Here is a 19,689-nt window from a genome sequence, read left to right as displayed (position 1 = left end):
GCCTTCTGTAGTTAGTTTACTGAAATTAGAAGTTGCTTCTTAAAAATCTAGGTCTGAACTTTCGTCTTGGTAAAATAAAAATAGTTGTACCTTCTTCCTTTCTTTCCACGCTCAGGAAATGTGTGTGAATTATTTTTTCAGATTCTTTTAACTATTCTGGATAAGGCCAAAATGCTTGGGCATTGTACAAGAATCATGGCACATTTTGAAAAATGGGTTCTTGCAGTCTTGGAGACCATCTTCTATTGGTCCTCTTACTGATCAGCGAAAATCTTTCTTGGTCCTGTTACCAGCTTAGTGTTTTCCGAGTGCTTAGAGAGAAAACTGTAGGAAAAACATGAAAGAACATTTCAAAATGAGGCTGCAAAACAGATGGACTGAGGGTTGCCAATTATCTAATGTTATCTGAAAACCAGACATCAATGTTATATGCTATTTGATCCAGGATGATGCAATTGGGTTTTTGGTTTTGTGTTTTTTTGTTTTTTGTTTTTTGTTCTGAGATTGAGAAGATATGTAGAAGAAGTATAAGCAATAGTGGCTTGACGTATTCTTATAGCAACACAGTAAAAGGCTGTGCAATGAAATTTTCCTACTGGTCTGCACTGCTGCTTAAGAAAATGTGGGAGAAAAATTAAATTGAGTATATTCATTTCACAAGTCTGATAAATTGTGTCCAATGGTACAGTTTACCAGATTTAAGCAAGAGTTGTGCCTGTTAAGAATTATTCGTCTTACATAAAATAAGAAAACTCATTTATCTGAGTTACAATACCAAGATATTATGGAATCGGTAATTCATTAGTAAACTCATTTTCTAAGCGTGTTCAGTAATGGGATTGACTTATGATTCCATTTCTCTTTATTTTTTCATAGTTTTAAAAAAAGCAAAATTTGTGTACAAAACAACCATCTCATGAGATTATACAGGAGTACAAATTTTTAATGTGTCTCTGAGCTGTTCAGCAATTAAAACGATGGTATCTGTTACATCAGGTACCTTATGTTAGCTTTTCTTAACTGAAACAAATTCTAGCTGTGCTTTTAAATGGCTGTTGAAAAACATGAAAATAAACATAATATAATTATGTTATTTTCCAATGTGTGCGTCTCTTGACATAAAGCACTCAAAATTGAAGAATTACAAGAAGCTTTACGGAAAAAGGAGGAGGAAATGAAGCAAATGGAAGAGCGATACAAAAAGTATTTGGAAAAGGCCAAAAGTGTAAGTATATGTGTTCCCTGTTAATGATTCCTCTCTGACAGACTGCACTACATGTCCTCTCTGCAGAAATAAAAATAAAGGCAGTATCTGTATACACACTAGCAAGTAAAAGAGAAGGAAGGCCCAGTGAGTTATTTGTATCTTCTTACCATTACGGTACCTAATACTGATTAATTCTGCAGAAGATTTTACCCGGTTTTGTGTTCATGACTGTCCCCTTCTGCTCCCTATCCATAAGCCCTTCTGATGCCTCTGTACAAATGTATACCCACTACTACAGATTTTTGAGAGTCACCCAGGCAAACCTTGTTCAGCACACTTTCATGTCGGCTGATGACAAGGAGAGGGTGTTAAACCCTTTCTAATGCTGTGATAACCTATTTCTTCGCGGAAATTCTTCCAGACTTCTGTCTCTGAGTGACAAATGTATAGATCAGCTAAAGTGGTGTCCGTACTAGGACTGGTGGTATAGAAATAACTGAAATAGCAGTGCTGTATTTTAGAATTGGAGAACCACCTATCTAAACTAACTCAAGGGAAGGAAACTCTGTGAGCAAAAGTACTCTTTAATTGGCTTTTGTGCTGGGACTTCTGAGGGTTTCTGGCACAGTTGTCTTCATGAAGAGTTCTACCTCTCTGTACACACAAATATAGCTTAGTAACACCAAGTAGAGGCACAGTTGGACCAACAAACTCTGATTTTATCAGTTTGGCAGAGACGGCAAAGAAAGTTTGGGTTTCTTTCCTTCAGAGGTGGCTGGATCTGTTTATGTGTGTTTCTGGATGGTGTAGGCTTCTTGTGGTGCTCAGTCAGTAACGTCTGTCTTTACCTGGAGCAGACAATTTGATACACTTTTTTATAAATATAGCTTTTAGCTACTTCAGCATTAATCAGTCCTAATTGCTCACATAAATTGCTTATTCTTTTTGAGGGGCTCAGAATTTACAGGCATAGGTAATTACACATGTACCAGAGCCATCTTTACCAATTTAAATTTGGTTTTGCTTTCTTTGTTCATCTTTTGCTCCTGATTTCTATTCATGTTCTGGTTTAGCTAAATGGTTTAGAAACTGTTTTAATATGGACTCTTTTATTGATGCTTTTTGCAAGTAAAGTGATCTTTTTAACTGAACCACCTTTGAGAGCTGTTACATTTCTCTCATGACGTTCAGCATTCTTTTTGCCTTTACTGTTTAATATATGCTTCTGTCGAGAAGCTGGCTAATATTTAAGTATGATAGTGAGAATGTGGGTATACTACCAGCTTTGAAATGGCAATATTGTGGTCTTAATCATAGTCTCATTTATTTTCTTACTATACCTTGATATTTTATTTGAGTTTCTCAAAAGCATACCAGTGTCTTCGTTCATCTGATCATGGTAGTATCAAGATATTTGCTATGGCTGCGTATCGTTAAATTGGAATCTGTAAGTAGGTTCCTAATTTGTCAAAACTGTATGCTTCCTTCCTTTACTACTGTGTAGTTTCCTCAGTGACTTCTTGTGGGATGTTTCAACAGTCTTAAGGAAATCTAAACAAATAGTATTTTTTTTTTTTTTTTTTACATCTTATGTTGCTGACTGTGTCTGAGTATTCCAGTGAAAGACAGAGTCACAATTTCCCTTTTCAATAAGATTTGTTTATTTGTATGTACTGTGCTACTATAGGGTGTTTTATACAACAGTAGCATTAATTATTTTAGTTAGGCTAGCTTTTCGTGATCTTCTCATCAACTTTCAGTTTTTTTTTTTTTTTTTTTTTTGTGAAGGTGAGTACAGTCATTATAGCCTTCCACTATAGAAACTGTATCCAGGTCTAATGTGTATTTTCTTAGAAACATAATATACTTTTATGAGTCTTCCTTGATGAGTACCATTCAGTAAAAATGACTTATTAAAATTTAAAGCACTGTTTTATTTCAGTGTCTGGACACAATTCTGAAATGGGTATAAAGGCAAAAGAGACGAAGTCTCTTCCTATATATCCAGAGGTTGTTAAAAACTTTTAAGCTATTTTCTACTAAAGGCTTAGGAATCTAGGCATTTTGCTGGATTTGTTCTTGGTTTAGCTCTGTGTTTGCTAGCACTCATGCTACCCATGATGGGTGCCACATACGAACATAACCAGGTGTCCCTTCATCTTATTAGTAACATAATGATCATGCATGTGCCACCAAATGCCTCTTGGCTTAACAGAGCTATCTAGAAATTACAGCACCTGGTACCCAAAAAGGTGAATCATGGCATCTTTCCATAAGGACCAAAGTGATCCTTCCTCAGGTGGGAGGAATTGACAGGTAGGTAAACTTTAGCTATAAAGAGAGAAACCTCTGAGAAAACATTTCTACACCTGTGGCCCCAAAGGTAGTGCAGCTAGGTGTAGGAACTGCATATGTTATTCTGGGATACTGAACCTCTTAGGTGTCACTTTTTCCTATTGGTAGTTTTGTTTCACAGTCCTGTAAAAGAGAGCCCGGTTCAGATGCTCTAACATATCATGGCTGATACTCAGAGGCAGAGCCTCTGTCATGCTGGCTGTCAAGATTGTTTTACAGGAGTCAGCCACTTAAAACTGCACATCCCTCTGTTTATCATTTCTTACCACTGACGTGTTTTAAGTCACGTTTTTATTTCTTAACCTGACTTAAAAGGTTGTAATTCCTTGATTTCTTTCCCTTCAATTAGATTGCTTTTGCAGGATTTAATTAAAAACAAACTGGTTTTCTCTTACAGGTCATCCGCACCCTAGATCCTAAGCAAAACCAGGGTGCAGCTCCTGAGATTCAGGCTCTGAAAAATCAGTTGCAGGAACGGGACAGAATGTTTCATTCATTGGAGGTAGTAATCCTCATGTTTTCTGGTAGATGTGTAGTTCCTCATTGTTTTTTAGGTATAGACTAATACTTTTATTATACTTTGGTTCTAAATGTATGCTTTTTTGATGTTTGTTTTATAGAAAGAATATGAAAAAACAAAAAGTCAAAGAGAAATGGAGGAGAAATTTATTGTTAGTGCCTGGTACAATATGGTAAGACTCCCCCAAATTTTTTATTTTAAAAAAAAGAGGGAAAGAAACTATTAATATTAGTTGTTTCTGGGTTGTTTATAACAGTATACATTCATTTACAGTTTTTTTGTTTGAAAAGCATTTTCCAACACACAGACACAGAAACAAATGCTTCTTAATAATTTTAAGCTATCACTATATAACAGTTCCTATGGTAACCTTGCGGTAAATGAAAAAGAATGTGTTTGTTATTTTCAAGTTTTAAAACCAGAAATGGCACTTTCTAGAGGGAAGGATACCTCAGATTACTATTTTGTAATTCCAGCCCTTCAGTTATACTGACTTACAGTACTCAAATTTACTTTCTTCTTTGATTCTCCACTCTCCACTCTTCCAGTAGTTTCTAATTAAGGGGCACAAGAAAAGCAATACAGCTTACTTGCTGCAGTAAGTGCTCTGAGAAACGACCCCTTTAACTTGCGTGCAAGTTTAGCCCCATGCAAAGGGTTAGCACAGGGGCACGACCCTCACTTAAATTGTTCAAACCATAAGGAATTGATCTGTGCAGCCATACAGGTTTTGCTGGGCCTGTATGCCGGGAGATTTTTCACCTTCGTCAAATGTGTTCAAGACTTCTCTTTGGCAGAATGTGGCTGCATTGAAACTGCTCTTCAGATAGAAAGAATCCCTGATTTATGTAACATTCATGTTTCATTCTGCTTCATCACAGAGTTCAAATTCTTCCTTTCTCTCTTCCCTTGGAAGAGTTTCCTTCTTCTGTTCTACATTCTTGTTATGTCCATGAATAGTAAGCCAAAAATGGTACTTTTACACAAAAATGTACCATTCAAGCAGAGTGTTTGAATCCTTTAAATATTGAAGGCATTTTCAAGTGACTAGTGTCCTTGACCAATTTTGTAACATTAGTCCCACTGACAAGCAGAAGACAAGCTTGAGCTAAGACCTGTGGTTCAGCAGCCTGTCGTGAACACTAAGACGAGCATTGATAGATTTGTCTGTGTCTTTCTCTAATTAGCCTCTGCTTTCATACATAACTACACAACCCATCGCAGGTTCCTTCATTTCCTCCTTGCATTTACTCCTGCTGAAAACATACTTTCTCTCAAGATGCGCTCCTGCCATATGAGCTGGTATTTTCACAGAGGATGACAATATTTTAATTATTTTCAGAAGAAAAGTATGCTTCTAGTTCAACATGCTCCAGGGGGCCAGGGTGGGGAGGGGGAGGACTTTTGAAAAGACTTGTCCAGTTACCATGTGTTTACGTGGAGAAGCATGTGTTCAGATCTGGGACACTGGGGGACCTGCTTCTCAACAGTTCCTCCAAACCTGGACAGTGATGTGGTGGGGAGGAAGAGAAGAACACACGAAGGATTAGGAAGAATATCTTAGCTTTATCCTTGAAAATATGATGATTTGTGTTTGAAATTCAAAATAGCTTAGTCAGTGTTGGTGAAGAAGGAGGTAATAAACAAAATGTAAATGAGTAAAGTTGTTCAGTGTTATGTGTTGTATTCACTGAGAAGTTTCTCTTTGTCTATAGGGAATGACTCTGCATAAAAAAGCAGCAGAAGATAGACTGGCTAGTACAGGCTCAGGACAGTCCTTCCTGGCTAGACAAAGGCAAGCCACGAGCACAAGGAGATCTTACCCTGGTCATGTCCAGCCAGCAACAGCAAGGTAGAGAAGCCTTGCCCTTAGAAAGAAAACTGCCCTGTGATCCAGGCTACTTCTGTTGCAAGTGACAATATTCAAGGAAAATCAACCAACATCCTTTCTTTTTCTCCCTTGTTATTGCTATTATTTTACAGTTCAGGAAAGGGTTTTATTATGGCTTCTAATTGTTCTGTAATGCCTTTTGCTTATATTTTTTGGAGTCCATCTCTCCCTCTCTCTCTCTCTGGATTTTTTGAATGTGCCAAAGTTTTGAAAACATCTAGAGGAGTGCTGTATAATAACAGAGTCTGATTTGTATGAAGCCTGGTCTCTTATGAAAAGCCTTATATGGGCTGTGTAACAATTTAAATTTTCTGTCACAGTTGATACATTTGTGCCTATAAGGGTTGTTACACTTTATAAGACTTTCTTTGTTCAAAGGGAATTAGGCTTTTTTATTTCATGTGCTAACCTGTTGCTTCAAAAAAATGCTGAAAACTCATTACAGAAATGCAAAATTAGTATATAATATTATTGTGAAATATATTTGCTACTAAAAAACAATGGCAAAAATAATGATTTTTTTTTTTTTTTAAATCTCCTACATGCAAAGTTTGCTTTTATTCTTGCCATTTAATAGGGAAGCAGGATGATTTTTTTTCAGGTTTTTCTTTATCTACTGGTGTAGATAAAAAAGTTTTGCTGGCAGAGCTGAATGTTTTCAAATGGTTTGTTCCACTCTTCTTGGTCAAGTGTATGGTTAATATATATTATGAAAAGATTGAGAAATATTTAGAATACTCTAATATGCTACTGCGTCATCCATTTAAGAAGGACATTTGTTTTAAAATTTTGTAATTATGGATGAACAGTAAGTAATGGATCAAGGCCCCGATTAATATTGTTGATGTTAATGTATTCCAGTTGTCATCCCCTACTAAAAGACTTGCTTTTAATATATTGATTCAGGGTATAATTGTATCAGTTGCCTTACTAATGGTACCAGTGCCTTCAGGTGAGTTTGTTGCTGACTTTGTTGGAAACTGGCTGTGATTTGCTGTACTGCCTTTTTAGTGTGTAGCTGGTTAATTGTACACCACTCATTGTAGCACCTTCATGTTGATCAGTGGGGTGGATGGTGACGCCTACTATTAATTTAAGTTCTGTTCCTACAAAGTTCTGCTTTTTCCCTGACTAATTCTATGCTTTCCCTATCCTTTTTGTCAAAGAATTGATGGACACAGAGGACCTGACTATTGGTTGAAAATTTCATATACATACATCTTGTGGTTGATTCAGTTTTAAACATTTTTCATTTAGAGAGTGTTTGGACCCTAATGCACATGCAGTCTGGTTTATAAATTTATTCTTTTACCTTATTTTAATGCCATCTCAAGTGAAGACATTTTTTGATAAATCCCTTTAGAGAAAAGACATACTGGCATTTATTAATCATCTGAAAGTCTGTGTTAATAATCTGAAGTCTATTAACTGCATATAGGTTTGTCTTTTATTCCTCACATTTGGAAAAAACTGATTTTCTAAAAATTCTCTTTACTTATTCAGTGTATGACATGTCTGGGCCATGCTTGCAAGATTAGATAAGACAGTAAAAGTATCTTCTTGTGTCCAGAAAGGTAACAATGTAAAAGAAGTTTAGAACAGTTTGGGTAGCTCGGTGAGGTGATACTCATTGTGCTGTCTCTTACTGAGACAGAGAATACTCAAGGGACGAGAAATCATATGTATTATCTAGCAAGATGGCCACAGTTTGTGTGGGATGTCTTTTACTGATATTATTGTGCAATCCATTCTAGTTATTGAAGAACTCTTTACCACATGCCATGTGTGGACAGGAGCAAATAACATTTGATATTCTTGTTTGAGATTACAGCACTTTATATCACCCAGAGAAAGAACCTAAGAATACCTAAAGCTCCATTTTTATTTTAATCTGGCTAGCTCAGTCTGTTACCAAACTGCCAAAGCCTATTTGTGAAAGTAACAAATACCAGGACCTTAATGGGAAGTTTTATCCCTTAATTTTGTCTAATAATTTAATTTCCTGTTGCTATTAATTAGGTGTAGGTCTCAAATAACTTGAGCACAATCTGCACACTAGATTAAAACTACTTGCTTTTATTATTTTAACATTTGTTTTACTATTTTGCCTCCAAAGTTTTGATAACAGGCAAATACCCCTGATGGTTAGGAGACGAACAAATGCTGATTAGAACCCTCATTTTTAGCTTTTACTTTCCTGTCTCTCATGGCTTCTTTTGCTTCTTGGTGGTTGTTGGCTTTTATCTTCTGCTTTGTGGTTCTGGTCGGTCTTTCCTGTTCTCTTAAGATAAGATACTGAAGTGTTTTCTATACTTCCCTTCAAGAATATATAGCATCAAAGAATAAAACAAGACTAATATTGAATCTGTGCTTTACTGTTGCTCATAGTAAATGTTAGGCAAGATTGAACAAGCATTTTGCCTTTTGAGAATTCGCAAACTTGTAGAAATTCTGGTATTTCCCAGAATTTGTGTTGAATATAAAAATCTAAAAATATACTGTAATCTTACAGAAATACACTCTTGCTATCCAGTTCCAGTAAGTAATTTGTTCTGTCTTCTAATGGTAATCATCAGGAATTTAATTCTTTGCTGAATAAAATTCAGCGTTTTACTTCCATTATTTGCTGCATACATCAATTCTTAATCTTTGGGTGTGGATGAATGCAGGTGATGAACATCATTAAACCTTCTCGCTCACAAGAACAGCTTCTTTATTGAAAGGGTTCAGCTTCATTATTTTCCTTGCTCGTTATGTAGCTTTGGAATTAGTGTGGTATTAAGAAAAAGAAGGGTCTCAGAGTGTGACTTCAGGGAAAAAGAACATGTATAGATGAGCTACCAATGAATGCTGTCTTTTTGTCTCATCTTCAGTAATAAAAGAATATAAGCAAAAAAACCCTGTAAAACAGAGTTCTCTCAGTACATGAGATACTTCTGAAGCTTTTAGGAACACTTTTTCTGGGGCAATAAAGACTATTTACATCAAAATTCTAGTGGTAATTATTAAACCAATGCTATATCCTGTCCTGATACACTACAAAAAAACCCTACAGATTGAGGTTAAAGAGAAAAGGTCCTCCAGGACAGGGATAAACCAGCTGAAGAGTTCATGAGAGTACATTCCTGAGTGCTGTGCCGGGGATCTGCCCAGAGTAACCTTTCTGAGAGATTTTAATTAATGCCAATAAAAGGTAACAGTTAAATGGACACATTTTTTCATTGTTCAGAGCTGAAGCTTAGTTTCTGGTCTTAAAGGATGTGTGTGCAGTCCACTTCATGTACTTCCATGAAGAGTTAAGTTGTTAGCATATCAGATCAGACATTACAGAAAAGAATATTCAAGTTCCCCATTTTCTTGATAGCAACATGTAACCCCTTGGTTTATAACATTTATTTTCCAAGTGCTGTGAAAACTGAAGTAATCTAATTTAAAGGTAGTGTGTTCCACCCACAGTGCAAAGGAAAATAAATGACAATGAAGTAAATATATAACGTCTACAAGATGCTTTTCCTTATCTCTTTGGAAATAAGCAAATGGTACTCTTGTCCTGTTCTGATGTCACTTGAGATAGCAGTAATGCTTCTGCAAGTGTTCTGTGGGTTTCTATTCATGTAAGGAGCACCGGCAATTTTATATTCATTATGTATGAAAGAATTAGCAGTGAATATTCCTATTGCTGCTTTATGATGATCTTAAATAGTAAGTGGTACGTGCAAGCTGTCAAGAAAATTTAAGAGGATTTGGCAATTTTAAAGTCCATGGTATTTTGACATGTGCAAGTAGCTTTTGCTTTTCCTCAGTTCTCTTGTATATGAGACTATCCACTTAGCAGCTTCCTGGATGATTTTTAGTGGGTTTGATTGTCTTGATGTGGTAACATTCTCTGTAGAATTAATTAGGTAATTGGAAAATATTTTAATTTCACCACTTGATTTTATTCTAGTTAGTGATTTGGAGGAAGATTGTCCTGAATGTGGCTAATTTTTCTTTTTCTTAGGAAGCAAAACAGTTGAATTTTACTCATTTTTATAGATTTTTATTCTTGCCCAACATTTTGACTTTTTGCAAGGATTGATGAGGGAGGTATTTTTGCACTCAGTCAGCTATGCAGTACTGACTTCTTATGGGTTTTTGCACATGTGTTTTAGGTAGACTGTGGACTCTGTGTTTTGCAGTAATACTGTATTGATAAACTTTGGTATCTCCAAACCAAGTTTAGCAAATTTTGCGGGCATTTTCCTCACTGGTATTGTGCAAATAAATAGCTAAAAGAGGTTACCCTGTCAGGAAATACTTTCAAGTGGTGTTTTTTCCTCTAAGCCAAGTAGTCATACTTCAGGGGTGTCGCCTACAGAGTAGTTTGATAGCTGGATTATCACTGAAATGTGATCTCAGGAAATCAAGCACTTACAAAGAAACCTTTTCAGAAGCCCTTCCTTAGAACAACTGTGTTAGCTGACGCTGGCAGTATGATACATTTAGCATTGTGCTAAAATGAAGAGGTGAATGGTTGTAACAATTTAAATGTAAAGATCAGGTAAGCAAGAAATGAAATTGAATGAGGTTTTGAGTCTTACAAACTGCACACAGCCCAGACACATATCCCCTCCCAAATCTGAGCAGTCCAACTCTCTTCTGTATTGGCAATAGCACTGTGTTTTGACTTCATGCCTTGCATCAGGAGAAAGAAGTGAGATCTTGTGTTATCTCATAGGTTGGTGTAGGAGCAAGTAATGTATCTCACTTGTGCTCAGAACATCTCCACAAGCCAAATCATATTATTGGCTTGTGGCAGATGTCAGATTCTAGGTAGGATCCTAGCCATACCTCCAGTTTGTCACTTTCAAAGAATCAAGAAAACGTCCTGGCATGACTGATTGCATTGCCTTGCTCCTGTGATCTTTCTTCCCTCTGGAAGTCCAGAAAAGGAGCAGAAGCTTGTCAGTGACTCTGCAGGCTATAAGTAAAAATAAGGGGTGATTTCTTCAGTTTGAAGGTGGAGGAGACAGATGCAAGCAACTATTAAGTACAAAAATCTGAAGAGCAGTGTGTCCTTCACCATTTTGCTCTTTGGTTTTAATTTAAAAACAATTAAGCAGAACCTGAGCTTTTGGAGCTGTGTTTTTTTTATTATTAATTTTGAATTGCGGTTGACTAAGTATTAGAGGCGTTACCTATGTGAATAAGGCAGAAGCTGTCACTATCAGCCACAGCAACCTCAGACTTCTTGCATCTGGTACAGTGAACCTCAGAGATTTTGACTCTGCTGCCAGCTTCATTGCACCATTTGGAGATGTTGAGGACTTGTCTAGCTTTGTCCTCTGTTTTTCCTTGACTTTACTTTTGTGGATTCATTGAAATATTGGGACACAAAGTTAATTTTTTAAATGTATCAGCTCATTGAATTAGGTAATGAATGAATGCCGATTAAGGAGCTCTAGAAAACTTGACAAATCATACAGTCCCATGGGCCATTGAAGCAACACCTGGCAGTAGAGCCAAGGCAGCTTCCCAGACAAATTGTTCTGTTGTCAGATTGTAGTCAGTGGATCAGTAGGAGCTGATGAAAACGGCAGTAATTGAAGTCCTCATCTATTAGTTGTTAGGGGATGGTTTTGCTGTTAACTTTACTATGGCCCAGATTCTAACCTTCACTTTTAGGCCTTGCCAAGGTAATGCAGGACTGTCCTGAAGTAGATCTCTGCACTAGTTGGCTCTGGTGGCAAATGAGGAATTTCTTCTGCTGCTGTTTGCTGTGTGTATAAAGTCATTTGGAAAACTGCATCTTCTTCAGTCTCCTTTGCACTGCATGCCAGTTCCACACTGAAGGCAGGTTCCATTTGTCAGATAAAAATTTATTGCTGCTGTCTTGTTGCTTTGGATGCCAGAGATTGACCCATACAACATGAAAAGCATTGCTAGTAGAGGGAAATCCAGGACAATTGGGACAACCAATCCTGTCTGGTTCATTCATTGCTTTGCATTGGAGAGGTCCTTTACTATCAGATGAAGTTAGCATATCACATTTCAGAAGGAGCAACGTGGTTATTTTAATTGTTACAAAAGTGGTCATTTGTCAGCACTTTGAAGAGCTGTTAACTACTGTAACATGGCACAAATCTGAGATGCTGCAAAAGCAAGTATTTCCACAGGTGTAAGATAGCTTATTCTGCAAATGGAACTTGAATCCCTAATGATTATCCCTAACTTTAAAAGAAGAGAAAATCAACATAAAGGCCAGTTGTTAGCTTGTTAGCATGCTTGTGTTGTTAGCGTGATCATGGAAATGAGCAGAATTTGAAGATAAAATCCCAAATGGTGTAATATTTATAGAGTTATAAAATAGTTGTAGTGAGACCATCAGACTTTTGATTTGGATTTGAATATGACATTCATTATGTATTTTTAAATTTTGTAAAGCAGAGATTGTAGTTCTCAGTCACCAAAGATTAGCAGGAGAGTAAACCTATTTCCTGCAGGTATCAGTGGTTTTGAGAGATTTTAAAGCTTTTATTTAGCAGTACCAGTAAAATCTTGGAATAGTTACAAGCATGACATTATAAGGCCACAATTCTTAGAATTTATAGTCTGCTTTTGTATTCTCTGGTTGTAAGAGTTATAAAAATGCAAAGTGGTATTAATACAGCTCTGGAGGATGCTATGTTGAAAGGCTCCTTTAAAAAATCTAAAGGAAATACCATGGAGAAAGACATAGAAAGAATAGATGCAGAAAGAAAAACTTTAGCAGTAGAAGCCATTAAGTAATGAAGTTGGGAAATCTGCAGGAAAATAAATCTGGAGGCAGTTACTTCAAAGCAGAAGCTTGGCAGAAATATTTGGGAAGAGTGTCTAGTGTTAGGCTTGAAAGTGAGTAGACGGCATTGCTCTGATAGCTTTGGTGATTGCGTTACAAAGTACTGCCTACAGACAGCAGATTGTTGGCTATGGAAAGCCTGGTCCGTCCTAGGACCAAACATAGACTGAACAGGAAAAAAGTAGTTGCTCGGAGAGGACAAGTGGCTGGGTTTGTTTGTGGGTGGTTTTTTTTGTTTGTTTTCATCAGATTTGACTTGTGTGAGCAGTGCTCTGAATTAAAAGTTCTTGTGTTGGTAGGTACCTCCAGAGCTGGCTAGGTTAGTGAAAAAGTTTGCCATCCTTTCGGTGGCTTCAGTGTGCTGGAGTTCTCCCAGTCACTTCTGTGTGTTGAAAAAACAGAGGGGAACAGCAAAAAGTTAAGGAACACTTTCAGGGATAGATAACCACTTGTAATGAAGTAGAGCTAATGAGATTAGGCATTGAATATTGTAGGGCAATGCCTCACTAAGAAATAATCTCCCGAGCTGGCAACAAGCCTTCACTTATAGCTGGCATATTTTGGACTGGCAAGGGAAGGAAGTAAGAGAAAGTCAATCCTCTATAGACACAACATCTGCATAAACTGTCTCTTTTTGAAGATGCTGCAGAAGCAGTGACAGGTTATGCTGAGTGAATTTACCCTCACATCTCACGTCTCTGTTGTCTTCTGCAGTGTTGCTGCCTCAACAGGTGGCTTTAAAATACATTGATTAATTTTGAGGAGTTCTTGAAGAGAAGGAAATTGACAGATGATTTTTTTTAGAACAAGATTAGAATTTCTAGTCAAGAAAGGGCACTGTCAGATGAATTTGTTACATCATTGAAAGAAAATATACTGTCCTGAGTTTACAAGACTTCTCAAAAGTACTATTGACTCAAAGAGAAACCTACAATGTCATTTCTGTATATGTGCAACAGGACACTTGAAGTGCTACTAAATAATAAGTCTGAACTAAGTAATAGCCAGGTGAGACTAAAGGAGTAGATTATATTCATTTATACACAATAGAATAGATATATGCTTATGTAGCTGAACTTTTAATTTTTTTATAGGCTAACTACAGTAATCTTTGTATTATTATTCGTGAACTCTGTAACTTTATGCACCCAAGCAGTGCCAAGCAAGCTTAACAAACAATGATTACTCAAAATACACTTTAGAGGTCTGCTTTGAATGTGTTGAATGTGTGGGGTTTTTTTTAATTTTTATTCCATTTGATCTATGTCTCTGTGTTTCTGTTTTGTTTTTCAACTATGGTTAGTATTCTGGGTTGCTGAATGAGAAGGAAGAAAGAGGGATACATAAGCTGCAGGACTTGTAGCAGAAAGATTTTTTGCAATAAGTCCTTGAGTTTAGTTACAAATATTCTTCCTCATCTATTTAACCTGGATTTTCCTGTCACAGAACTGTTCTTAGAATCATTTTTGACCAGTGCAATACTAGGGAGAAGGAAGTGGGGAGAGAAACAGTTTGCATGCTTTGATTTCAGTCTGGTGAAGCTATTTTGCTCCTTGTAACATCACAGTGAGTGCAATGCAACAATGAGAACGAGCAGTTAGTGCTGTGCTACACTGTGTGGGGATATTTGTGTTACTTGGGGAAGCTGAAAGCACTGTAGCTGTGTTAGGAAAGCATTCCACCTATACAGTTACACTGGCCAAGAAAGAGGGTGCATCAGCAAGGATGGAGAAATATGCCAACCTCTCCAGCTCTCTTCCAAACTTAGATTCGCTTCCACAGCGTTATGATGTGCTCTTTGGGCTGCTCACTGGCTCCTACTTAGCTTATTTTAACAAGAATACGTATAATCTTCTTGCAATTCAAACCTGTATTTGCATGCAATGAGTAGAACATGCCAGTGTAGTGTGGCAGTGATGCTGTTGTAGCCTCACGCATGGGATGAGCTTTGATGAAACATAGAGTCTTCGGTGGTGCTCAGAGCTCGAAGGCTGAGACAGTCATTATGACCCTAGTTGTCTTTTAGTATATGACCACATGCAGTATTGGACAGGCACCTTTCACTTTATATTGCTTAGGTTTTTTAACTGTTGTACTCACAGACAGCAGGAATGCCTGAGACTTTCATCACTGTGTAAACTTAAGTTTCCATAGCTGTGTTAGTTGGGAATGGTGCCCTGAAGGACTTTACTCAGAATTGTTTAAATTTGTTTGAATTATGTCTAAATTTAGATATTGTTCAAGGCTGTTTTGTTGCTCTTTCCAATTACTGGCATGTAACCTTCCTGTTAATTTGAAGAGTTGCTCTGGCAAAGATGTTTTGCCCATGAATTTGCACAACTCTAAGTAGAGACGGCCTTACTAAACTGCTCTGAAAAATACCTGTTCTGTTCTCTGGGTTTTTTTAATGGTAATATGTTGTCTGCTTTTTAACTTTCTTCTTTATTCTTTTATTTGCAGTGATGTGGTTGCATGACCTGCAGCATTATAATAACAGGGACTGTTCAGTGCATGACTTGCTTTTCTGTCCAGACTGCATAACCAAAACTTAACCAGTTCTACACATAAGACTCATGGCCATCTGATTTCAAAGGGAGATCTACTTGCAGAGAAGCTTACCATCCTGGGGAGTGGCTTTCCCATTTCCCGCTTCCATTTACTCTTTCTCTTCACAAAAAGTCTCCTATGAGGCTAGAAGAGAGGAAATCCAGTGTTCAGAACTCGACAGGAGGCGTTCTGCAAACTGACAGAGCACTGTCAGCTCTCCATTTTACTTCCGCCTATCCACTTTATTTAATTCTGATTAACAGTATTAACACACAGACTTCCTGCAACATTTTCATATACTGAACTATAAAAATCTAGTCTTAATGAGTTCCTAAAAATGCCTTTTGGTTACTGTTAAAATTTCAAACACCTGCACCCTTAAAGGATCCACTTTGAATCTTTAAATAATTACAGTAAAGCGAAGGAGGTATTTTACCAGGAGAAATGACTAATGAATTGCTGCTTGGCCATCCCATCTTCCTTAGAAAACCAGGCAAGGTTCATCTGATAATCTCCGAGCCAGGCAAACTACCGGGCGGTATTTTGTTCACAGGCACTGCCTGCTTCCTTACTATGTATATACAAAGTAGTTTGTGGCTGTTGTGTTTTTCTCTCTACCTTTTAGCTGTGTTGTCAGTTTCTTTCAGAAACTTTTTTTTTCAATCTGTGTACAATTGTTGAAACAATCTGAGGAAAGAACGTGAATGGAGAGAAGTATGAAAGCCGTCTACACTTTCAGTATTACGCAGACTGTCCTTGCCAGTTTATAATTTGCGTCGTTTATCTTTTACCTGTACTATTTTTTTCCTTTTTTCTCCTTATTGTAGTCTTAGCTATTTAATTTCCAATTGCACTAGCTTGGCTGTTTCTTTGTATTATGAAGTTTAGCTATAGGATTTGCCATATGTAGACAGTGTAACTCAAAATGCTTTGTACTGCCTATATTAATTTAAAAAGCTGCTTATTTAATATTCTTAAATATCTGCACATTTGTACTACTGTATCTTTGTTTTGTATTGGACATCCAGTACTGGCAAGATTCAGAAGATGAGGGAGTGCTGTAGTGTTGTAAGTTAAGAGGTTTATTGTGTAGGAGTTGGTATGTAACAAACGGGGAAGGGGGCTTTTAAGCCATAGGACTGGCCAGAAAATCTGAAGAGAGTCTGAATGGTGAGCACCGTAAGCCGTTTGGTTTAAGTCCAGTTCTAGAGAAACCCCATTCCTGCTCACTTGGATCTTAATCCTGCAAAAACATAAACACTGCATGTACTCTGCTTACTCTGAGAATGGTTTTGCTTATTCAAACAGTAGCATAACCACCAGCCCTGTTTTCCATGCTGGAGGAACGTTGTGTCCACTAGTCTCTGCAGTCACTTCTGGTCACAAAACACAGTGCATGCCTCATCCCTGGCCTGTCAAGTGGGGCTCTGGGCAGAGCTGCACCGCGTGTGCTGAGACCCCTGTGTGTGTTCAGTCCTCAGGGATCCTGATACCCACTGTGTCAGTAGCGTTGTGCAGAATGACTTGGAGAAAAGTCGGATTGTTTCCACAGTGGGGTCTGTGTCACGTGGCAAAGGGAAGGGCAGGTAGGAATGTGGTCCAAGCAGACCGTGCAGGAGAGGGAAGGATAAGCATTAAGATCTCGGTGAGAAGTGTGTGGTGTGTTCCCTTCTGGATACTGTACCAGACGGGGGAGCCTGTGGCTGCCAGGTGCTCTGGCTGGCAGCAGTCTGGAAGGACTCCCGGAGGGGGATATGTCTTTCCTGGTCCAGCAGGACCTGGGACAGTGAAGTCTGACATGACCTGCAGGCAGGATCTGGGGTTTGGTGGTGACAAGTCAGGTATTCCTGCCGCAGAGGCAGCAGCACTTTCATCAGACTGAGTCCAGCAGAGAGCTAAAGGATTTTTGTCTTTCCAGGTCTGAGCCATTGATCCCTTGTTACATGTCAGGGCAAGCGTGATTAGAAGAAACTTATTTTTGTTGAGTGTTAAAGGCATGGTTTGTTTCTCATTTGCAAGTGCTGCTCTGGCTGGGACCACACCCTGCCCCAAGCCAGGCTGGATGCAGGATCCCTGAAGTCGAGGGCTCTGTGCAGGGTGGGAGGGGATGGCTGTGTTTTCGTGCACCTGCCTGCACAGGTGTCCCACAGTGAAGCCGAGCAGTACCTCATTTCTCCAAGTGGTCTGTGCAAATTAGAGACTTAGTATCAGTTGTTCTTGAGCTTGAAGACATTTGTATGTAAGTGTGTTTAGCTTGACAAAAATTGAGTTCACTAATGCAATAGAGATGTCAGGTGGGGCCAGTAACTTTCAGCAACTGAGCTGGCTACTTCAATTAGATTAGCCTAGCATCTCCATCATGAAGTGATTGCGAGCTCACAACTCAGAGGGGATCTCCAGCATGTCTCTGATATACTAACTTAATTTGTGCTGCATAGAAAACTCTCTTACTTTCTTAATAGCAGCTTGTTTGACAGTCCTGAATTAAGTGTTGACCAATTATCAAAGTAACTGTTTGTGAAGTTGCCAGTGATATATTTTTTGTAAAAGAATGGATTCATAGAGTGTCAAAACATTAATTTCCCATCTCAGTTCATCTACAAATTGTGTAACTACCAGATTGTGATGGTAGCAGTATTAATATACATATCTGTATATAGACAAAAAAAATACTCAGTAACGATCATTGGAATCAAAAGGTTTAATATTTTTTCCCACTCAAATACACTAATGCTTCCAAGGTGACAGAAGAGTGTACAGTTGTTAAACAAGTTGTAAATAAATGCTTATATAAAATGTAAATGGTTGTTTTTCCTTTATTTGGTACTTGGTTATAAACTGAGGCTAATGCATGTTACTGGTTTGAGCATGAAGTGCTCTTTGGCTGTACGAGATGATGGTAGCTGGTGGGGGCCTTTGCAGCCAGTCAGTGGTTAGCAGGGACCTCAGTGGAGTAGGAATAACATGGGTAATACAAACCTTGCCTTTAAATGCACTTAGAGTCAGTCACTACAGAAGAGCTGGGAAAAAAATTGGACTTTAAAAGCACAGCAACACCTGGGCTGCAGGTTCTTAGATATACAAGTGGCATCTTGGAAACGCATTTCCTGGGACTGTGCGAAGGGGGGTGAATGGCAGGTAGGCCAGCAGCAGGAGTACACCAGAAACCACCACTCTGGAAAGCATCCACTCTGGCTGCCCCATCACAGCAAGAATTGCCTGACATGGTTTGCCTCTCAACGGGCCAAGGCTCAAGGGCCAAAGTAATACAATTTTCTCTTGCTGATGGAAGTTTAGCTACAGTGGTAGCTAAAGGGGGGAGAGGGGAAACCACTGCTACTATGGACAGAAACAATTGTCCTTCCTTTCTGCATTGATAAGCGGCTTTGCCATCTGGGCTGGGAGGACAATGCGACGTCAGACATGGGTAAACATTGTTAGTTGTGAAAGAGAAGGCAACAGCCACCAAGAGATGCTGAGCCCGTGAGTGTCATGCGTGGTGCTGGGGCCGAGAAGGCCCTGCTGCAGCCTGTCAGGGGCTGCTCTGTAAGAGGAATAGGAGAGCAACAACAGGAGGATCCCCTGCCACAGCATCACTGTGGCAGTAACAGGAGAGCCCTGGGGCAGGCAGGAGAGCCCCAGAAGTGGTGGCCAGCTCCCCCCAAGCCACAGGCAGTGTAAGGTGGAGGCAGGGAGCTGCCAGAGCCTCACCTCCAGCTGACAGTGATTCACTCAGGTCCTCTGCCCCCCTCAGTTGCACCTCTTCACCTTGGTCATTACTTCAGTGGCTCCTGCCTCTGGCCATCATCCCTTCTGCTGTCCTGTTGTTTTCACCACTGCCACCCTCTCCTTCCTTTTGCTGCACTTTTTTCCTTCCCAGCCCCCACCCCCACCCCCAGTGTGCTGAGACCCACATCAGCATCCCTTGTTCCTGCCTCCCCCATCCCTTCCCTGTCCCTCAGACTCCTCCACATCAGCTCCTGCAACATTTACCTATCAACCTCCCTACACCATTTACCACCTTCCTTATGACCCACAGGGGGAGGAACTGTGGCCCAGCCCACCCCTCACCCTACCTCCCCACAGCTGCTGGCCCAGCAGGGAGGATGCAGCACTACACCCCCACAGCTGTTTATCCTGGTGTTGTAGTGGATGTTCTTCCAGGAAGCAACAGCCACTGGTGAGTTAAAAGGACATGGTAGAAGCACAACCTAGAAGCTGCACAGTTCTTTTTTTTTTTGCTCACAAGTAACCACTTTTTGTATCCACTCTGCTCGGCAAGCAGGAGCCAGCAGCACACTTGCAGGGAGGCTGTACAAGACTGGCTGCAAGGACCGCAGGACCACCAAGGA

The 19,689-nt window shown here is 39.0% G+C and overlaps 1 protein-coding gene across 3 annotated transcripts in view; it reads left to right on the top strand.

Moving 5' to 3' along the window:
• Nucleotides 1-19,689, top strand: part of HOOK3 (hook microtubule tethering protein 3) — a 98,184-nt gene that overhangs the window by 78,107 nt on the left and 388 nt on the right. The window contains exons 19-23 of one of the 3 annotated variants that reach the window (XM_072859953.1): nucleotides 1,125-1,225; nucleotides 3,960-4,064; nucleotides 4,183-4,254; nucleotides 5,798-5,934; nucleotides 15,251-18,133. In XM_072859953.1, the coding sequence (XP_072716054.1) occupies nucleotides 1,125-1,225; nucleotides 3,960-4,064; nucleotides 4,183-4,254; nucleotides 5,798-5,934; nucleotides 15,251-15,266 (431 nt within the window). In that variant the 3' untranslated portion in view covers nucleotides 15,267-18,133. Of the gene's footprint in view, nucleotides 1-1,124; nucleotides 1,226-3,959; nucleotides 4,065-4,182; nucleotides 4,255-5,797; nucleotides 18,134-19,689 lie in introns of those variants that run through there. The other 2 variants (XM_072859954.1, XM_072859955.1) reach the window with 2 other exon arrangements.

This window comes from Ciconia boyciana, chromosome 4 (assembly GCF_034638445.1).
Source record: "Ciconia boyciana chromosome 4, ASM3463844v1, whole genome shotgun sequence".
Taxonomy (NCBI): Eukaryota; Metazoa; Chordata; class Aves; order Ciconiiformes; family Ciconiidae; genus Ciconia; species Ciconia boyciana.
Note: the sequence above shows the minus strand (reverse complement) of the source record. Positions and strands in the feature narration are given on the sequence as shown.